This window comes from Salmo salar, chromosome ssa15, assembly GCF_905237065.1.
Source record: "Salmo salar chromosome ssa15, Ssal_v3.1, whole genome shotgun sequence".
NCBI lineage: Eukaryota > Metazoa > Chordata > Actinopteri > Salmoniformes > Salmonidae > Salmo > Salmo salar.
In genome coordinates this window covers 78,070,559-78,078,357 of record NC_059456.1, presented here as the reverse complement: position 1 = coordinate 78,078,357, position 7,799 = coordinate 78,070,559, and the positions used below count along the sequence as shown (strand labels likewise).

The following is a 7,799-nucleotide window of genomic DNA, read 5'->3' as shown; positions in this document are numbered from 1 at the left end:
ATGAAAAGCTTGAGTTAATAAGTATTGAACCCCTATGTTATGGCAAGCCTAAATAAGTTCAGGAATTTCAAACAAAGATTCGACCACAATGACATGGATGTTTTTCAATGCCTCGCTAAGGTCACCAATTGGTAGATACAAATTTTAAAAAGCAGACATTGAATATCCTTTTGAGCATGGTGAAGTTATTAATTACAATTTGGATGGTGTATCAATACAGTGTAGTCACAATGTAGTCACTTCAAAGATACAGGCGTCCTTCCTAACTCAGTTGCCAGAGAGGAAGGGAACCGCTCAGGGATTTCACAATGGGGCCAATGGTGACTTTAAAACAGTTACAGAGTTTAATGGCTGTGATAGGAGAAAACTGAGGATGGATCAACAACATTGTAGTTAATCCACAATACTAACCTAAATGACAGAGTGAAAAGAAGGAAACCTGAACAGAATACAAATATTGCAAAACATGCATCCTGTTTGCAACAAGGCACTAAAGTACTATTGCAAAAAAAAATGTGGCAAAGAAATTAACTTTATATTCTTAATACAAAGCGTTATGTTTGGGGCAAATCCAACACATCACTGAATACCACTCCATATTTTCAAGCATGATGGTGGTGGTTTCATCATGTTATGGGTATGCTTGTCATCGACAAGGACAATGGAGTTCTTTTTAGGATAAAAATAAACTGAATATAGCTCAGCACAGGCAAAATCCTAGAGGAAAACCTGGTTCAGTCTGCTTTCCAACAGACACCGGGAGACAAATTCTCCTTTCAGCAGGACAATGGCCTAAAAGTTGCTTACCAAGACGACATTGAATGTTCCCAAGTGGCCTAGTTACAGTTTTGACTTATAATCGGCTTGAAAATCTAGGGCAAGACTTAGAAATGGCTGTCTAGCACTGATCAACAACCAACTTCACAGAGATTTAAAAAATAATAATAATGTGCAAATATTGTACAGTCCAGATGTGCAAAGCTCTTAGAGACTTACCCAGAAAGACTCAACGCTGTAAATCGTTGCCAAAGGTGATTCTAACATGTATTGTTTTTAATTAACTAGGCAAGCCAGTTAAGAACAAATTCTTATTTACAATGACGGGGGACTGCAGTGACGCCCCTTGTACTGAGATGCAGTGCCTTAGACCGCTGCGCCACTTGGGAACCACATTGACTCAAGGGTGTGAATACTTACGTAAATGAGATGTTTCTGTATTTAACTTTCAATAAATTTGCAAACATTTCTAAAAACATGTTTCCACTTTGTCATTATGGGGCATTTTATGTAGATGGGTGAGAGAAAAAATCTATTTAATCCATTTTGAATTCAGGCTGTAACACGACAAAAACTAAAAGGATATGAATACTTTCTGAAGGCACTGTATATTATATAGAACTTTATCAAGCATAACTTTAAGCTCCTGTACTGAGCCAGGAAATGTGCTTACTTTGCAATAAAGTGAACATTCTTTGCTTTTCCATTCGCTTTGGCAGACAACGGTGCCTTGAAGAGAGAGAGTGGCTCTTTTACTGTTCTTTTAACCCCAATTTTAGATGCCTGACTTCCTGTTTCTGTCCTCTGACAGTCTTTCTCGACCCTCTTGATCGTGTTAGCCTCTCGTTTACTTCCAGAGTGTGTGTGTTTCTCCACACCCGCCTTAGCCGTACTGGACTCCTTCCTCACCTCGGCTTCCGAATTGGCTCTGGCGCGGCCTTTCTTCACACTGGCCTGACCTTTACCGTTAGTGCCTGGCTCCTGGGCGGGTTTGCGGATGTTACCAACTGCCTGCATGTGTCTGACGTGACTTCTTCCTGCCGAGGGGCTACCTGGAGTCTGTCCTCCTCCACTGCAGCCTGTAGCCCTACTCTCAGAGGAAGTGACCCGGCTCTCACTGCTGCTCCTCTTCGGGGGAACCCCGGGCCTGGCTCGGTGCTCCAGCAGGGGACTGAGGCGCGAGTGGCGCTGGTAGGCGTAGGAGGAGCAGCTCCCGTTGCACAGAGGGTAGCGGATGTGACAATGGGGGCAGACAGGGAGGCGGGCGAGCTGCTGTGCTGCCAGCGAGGGGGGGTTGTGAGGGGCAAACGGGAAGGCGCGCTGACACTGCCGCAGGCCTTTGGGGGAGCTGAGGCGGCTGGGTGGCGCCGTGTGGGGCCGAGGTGCGTTCGTGGTGGTGGCAGAGGGGAAGCCCAGGGCCCTAGGACGGCCCCCCGCAGGTCGGCAGGTCTCCGCCTGCACAGTCTGGATCTGGAGCCACTCCAACTGCAGCAGCCTCTCCAGGTACTTCTCCAAGGGCCCCACAGGTTTGGGGCGAGGTGCGCCTCGGCCCTCCGTGTGGAGGAACACAGCCAGTTGGCGTAGGCTCCAGGTGTTGAAGGGAGGAGGCAGGAAGTCAGGGTAGTTGTAGCTGACACTGTCGTTGTCGCTCGTGGCCCCGTGTGGTCCTGGGAAGGCTGGGGGGAAGTCGCTGGAGTTGATCACTTCAGCGCGGAGGTTGAGATGGGGTGGGGTGCAGGGGGTACAGGGGGAGGGGAGTACGGGCAATCTCTCTGAGTCTGACAGGTCACTGGCACTGTCCGAGTCGACTTCCTTCTGCTCAAACTGCCTGAGAGACTCCAGGCTGGGGACTTGAGTGGGTGTGTGAAGCCGCATTGGCCCCTGGCGCAGCCCAGGTATAGGGGAGAGGGGCAGAGAGAGAGCTTTCCGACTTCGGCCCAGTACCCCATGGTTCTGATCTAACTCACCGCAACATAGGGACGTTCGCTGAACCTCTCGCTTCTCCTGCCTCTGTGTGGAGGAGTGTGTGTGTGGTTTAGACTTCAAGCCTCCTTCTTGAGGGCTGTGGAGAGTTAAAGTGTTGTTAAGGATTTGACTGGACTGAGTCATTTTAAGAAAGGGTTCCCCTATAAACTTACCTTGCCAGTTTGCTAGTGTTTCGAGTAGTGCCAGACTTGACTCTGCTTCCCTTTGAGAAAATGTACCATATAAGTTATTTGTCAAACACTAGTCTGGTTATTAATGGTAATTGTGCACATAACAAGACCTCATGATCTGCAAGACCTGCAAGATGAATTCACCACCAGTCACTCACCCTCTGGATTGTCGACACAGTGTCCTTATCCTGATCTGGAAGGGCATTCTTGAGCTGAGCTCCTGCCTTCTTCACCTTGTTAGCTTTCTTTGAACTGTTGAAACAAGAGAGTGGAGTGAGGAGACGGGAGAGAGCTTGTAATGATCTCTTTGCACAATATGCAATTTGGAGTGTTCCTTCATGTGGGCATTCCTGAATTTGCAGGAACCCCTCTTTATCCTTCTTTTGGTCACTTTTGAAGCTACGACTCCGGTATACAGGTGGGAGGCGGTGGCACGCCAGTACAGTAGGTGGCAGTAATGCACCATAACGTTGGATGCCAACCGCCAATAAACCCCACAGAAGATGTGCCTGTCGGGCATTGCTTTCCTCCAATTATGTTAACGATGCCTAGGGCAGGTGTTCGACAAGTGTTAGCGAAGGACACTGGATGCTAGGTAGCTAACTAGGACACCGGCGGTACATAGGAAGCAGGATGCGGGATATGTAGGTAGCTAGCACACTGTTTTCCCGCAGTTCTGTTAACCACGGTGAGGGCAGGTGTTCGGCAGGCGTTAGAAAAGGAGTAAATCCATTTGAATTCAATCACTTTTTGACACCACCCCTTTTGATTTCAACAAAACCTTCCATACATATTTGTCCATTGTAGAAGTGCTCAGAAAGTGACTTTTTTGGCCTGAATGCTAAAACATTCAAGACATAAAAGGTGCTCAAAGTTTACCTATTTTGCATACCATGTCATCATCACTGATTAAGATAAACAGTTGAGATTGATATCATTTACAAACTTACAAAACAGGGCTGTCAAACTGTTTTATAGTTTTTTTACCTTCATCGTCAATTATCTAAAACTTTTTTTCATATTCGTATATGTTGAAACTTAGACCCTATTTGACTTAATCTGAGGTTTTCGGTTGTGCCTGCCATCGATTAAGGTACAACATGCTCTTGAATACAGGTTGGGTGTCATGGTTTGGCTGATAAATGTAGTAAAATAGAATCAAATTGAAATTCCGACTTTCAAATAGTACGACAAAGATGGTTATAGGTCCACACATAGAATGTTGATTTATGTTGTTTTAAATTATACTCAACCCTCCATTGGAAACTTATTGAAATCATAGAAATATAGATAATAGAAAATACATGACTGCTGGATCCTTGTGGTACTCGTTAGAAGTTACAATTTCAATTCAATTGAAATGGTGTACCAGCTAAATTGCAGTGGTCTGAAAGGAACAGGTCCATTCTATGAATTATATTTATATGATTTAAATGACACCCACCCTGTATTCAAGAGCATGTTGGGTCTCAACCGATTGGAGGCACAACAGAAAAATCTAAGACGAAGACTCTAAGCTACAACATATGTGGTTCTGAAAAACTTGGAGTTTACGAGTTTTTAGATAATTGATGTTAAAAGGTTAAGGTCCTTTGATGTAGATTCAGTGTATACAAACAGTGTAATTCCTTGCACTGCTGAATTGCTGATTACCGGCACGGTGTACTTCCTGTGTGTTTTTATACAATGTATTTTACGCACCAGCGCATAATCTGTCTTTTACGCCCCGATCACACCAACAGTGTCTGCATTTTGGTACACCAGAAGTGCATTTATTTCCAATGGAACGATGTGTTTGCCTTGCAGCGTTACGTTGCAGTGCGTTCTGTGTGGTGTATGCGTCAAACAGTATGCGTAGCTGGCTTGACAGAAATGGTAGCAGAAGGTGAATGTTTAACTTTTGTTGCACACATCCACATTATGCTGCATACTATTTTGCGCAACAACAGTATCTGTGTGATCAAGGCGTCCCGCACGCCACTCTGACGCTTCGATTGCGCAAAATAGTACGCAGCATCATCTGGATATGTATGCAACAAAAGTTCAACATTCACCTTCTGCAACCATTTCTGTCAAGCCGTCTATACATACAGTTTGACGCATACGTTCGATAAATCCAACGTATGTACCACACCGAACGCACTGCAACTGCCTCTGCAATGCAGTGCTGCAAACGCAACGTTTCATTGGAAATGAATGTAATTCTGGTGTACCAAAATGCAATGATGTTGTCGGTGTGTTCGAAGCGTTAATGCTTTGCAGTTGTGCATCCTGATCCTGATGTATTATGCTGACTGCTCCCTTATGTACATACATTCTGTTTATAGTTCAATAAAGTTTATTGCGACGTGCTGGCCACCTACTCCTCTTTCTTTTACATTAAAAGGTACAACATTTTTTTGAACGTTTATTCAATTTATTTATGAAATTACAACATTTTGACAACCCTGTTTGTAAGCTTTTAAATGATATCAACCGTTTACTGTATTTTCCAGTGATGAAGACATGGATGTCTCTTCGTATGGTGGGGTATGGAAAATGGGTCAACTTCGAGCACCTCTATGTCCTGAATGATTTGGCATTCAGGTCCAAAAAGTAACTTACTGACCATTTCTTCCATGGGCAAACATGTATACAAAGTTTTGTTTAAATCAAAAGCAACGCTGTCAAAAAGTGATTGAATCCATATGGATTTACCCAAAGGACAAGTGGTGCTAGCTAGGACTCCAGCAGTACACAGTAGCAAGAGGCGGGATAGGTAACTAGCTAGCACAGCAGTATAGTGTACTTCGCCCCCAACCTGTCAGGGCACTGTTTTCCCTCAGTTCTGTTAACGATGGCAAGGGCAGGTGTTAGCGAAGGACACTGGGTGCTAGCTAGCTAGGACTCCAGTACACATCAAGCGGAAGGCGGGATAGATAGCTAGCTAGGACACTGATAAATAGTTTATTTTCCCGCAGTTCTGTTAACGACAGCGAGGGCAGGTGTTTGGCATGCAGGCGCGAAGGACACTGTATGCTAGCTAGCTAGGACTCTGGCGGTACACAGCAGGCAGGATAGGTAGCTAGCTTGAACACCAGTAGACGGTGTCCTTTGCCCCTGAAAAACTCAAATAATACTTTTATTTCCCATTTGACCCAGATTTTAATAACATAGACAATCAGGGATATCCAGAATATCAAAAGTGTCACACAAGCATGAAGATGTCTTGCTCTTTGGGAGGGGGCATGCCTGCAGATGCAGGAATGCCCACATGCAGAAACAATTGTGGGCCGCAATCACACACTATTGGGAAATTGTGAGGAATGCATGAATTATGAACCCAAGAAGTACTAGCTAGCTCTTTTACTCCTGAGGTGCTGTTGCACCCTCTATACCCCCCCCTCCCTCCCTATTTCTATGGGCACAAGCACTGTTCATGACACAAGCTGTTCATACCCCTCTTGTAGAGAACTTTGCAGGTTTAAAGCTTATGTCCTGCAATTCACACATTATGAAGTGCAGATAAAAAAAATACTTTTAAAGCTCATTTTCTTGCAATTCTATACATTTTACCACGCCTAATGTATATTCATATGAAATTTGAGTGACTCGATCATTACTACAGTTTTGGAAACCACTGCTCTATATAACCACTGTGATTATTATTTGACCCTGCTGGTCATCTATGAACGTTTGAATATCTTGAAGAACGAGCTGGCCTTAATGGCCATGTACCCTTAAAATATTAACCCGTACAGCCAGAAGAGGAATTGCCACCTCTCAGAGCCTGGTTCCTCTCTAGGTTTCTTCCTAGCCACTGTGCTTCTACATCTGCATTGCTTGCTCTTTGGGGTTGTAGGTTGGGTTTCTGTATAAGCACTTTGTGACAACTACTGATGTAAAAAGGGCTTTAAAATACATTTGATTGATTACCTTGTAATCGGTCCGTTGTTTTCAGAATTTTTCGTACGTATCTTCTCTTTGGAAACAACGCGTTTCAATGCCGTGGAGGCAGTGCGTTCCTGCATAATGGGGCCCATGATCCTGGAGCTCAAGGACAGCTGCTTTCAGTCCAATGCAACGGAATAATGTCCTACAGTAGCTATAGATGCCAACCTAAATCCCATATGAGGTACTCTATGTTAAGGGTAAAATCGTCCATATTATCGAAAGTGATGCAGTGCATAATGCGCATATCAGGAGTCTATTCCCGTGCGAAAACAAATACTGTAATAATATTCCAGTTTTCTCAAGGGTTTACTGCCGTGTCGTGTACGGCAGCTAACGTGAGTCCCCGATCAATATAACAACTGTATCCTAAATTCGTTTCCGCTATCACTGTCTCGAATAGGTTTGTTTACTTGCTGCGGTCCTTGTCTGGCACAGTTCGGTAGCCCACTGCTGGGATGCGTTCAGTTCATTTAACGATTTGCTACGTTGCATGACGTACCCGTTTCCCCAAAACGGTGCGCATCGTTCTTCAACATTATTTGAAGTGTGTTTGCTCCCGTTTGACAGGTGTGATCAATATGTGTCTGCCCATTTCAAATCGCAAAAGTCGTGCAGCACACAGTCGTCCCCTATGCCACCATAGCCTATTCACAACATTCAACTGGTCGTTCAGAACAGGACCGTTTCCAACACAACGCTTAGTTCTGCTGAATGCGGCCCTGTTGCGTTAGCAGAGAAGAGCATTATGGGAATTGATGTCATTACAACTGACGCTTTAAGCACACACATGCTGTATTGTTTTCTGTATTTATTCGTTAACCATACAGACGTGTAAATATGTTTCAGGTTCAGTAGGTACATTTATGTTAACTTAAATTCTCACTAAGACGCTGACAAATATTACTATCATGAGCTCAACCACTGCATTTCCCG

The 7,799-nt window shown here is 44.4% G+C and overlaps 1 protein-coding gene across 1 annotated transcript; it reads right to left on the bottom strand.

The window, feature by feature from the left end:
• Positions 1-1,006: 1,006 nt before the first annotated feature.
• On the bottom strand, positions 1,007-7,529 carry fam217ba (family with sequence similarity 217 member Ba). The gene is made up of 4 exons (XM_014145852.2): positions 6,849-7,529; positions 3,092-3,185; positions 2,916-2,965; positions 1,007-2,839 (listed from the first exon to the last, which is right to left on the bottom strand). The coding sequence occupies exons 1-4, from the start codon at positions 6,953-6,955 to the stop codon at positions 1,447-1,449; spliced, it is 1,644 nt and encodes a 547-aa protein (XP_014001327.1). The 5' UTR covers positions 6,956-7,529; the 3' UTR covers positions 1,007-1,446.
• Positions 7,530-7,799: the final 270 nt, after the last annotated feature.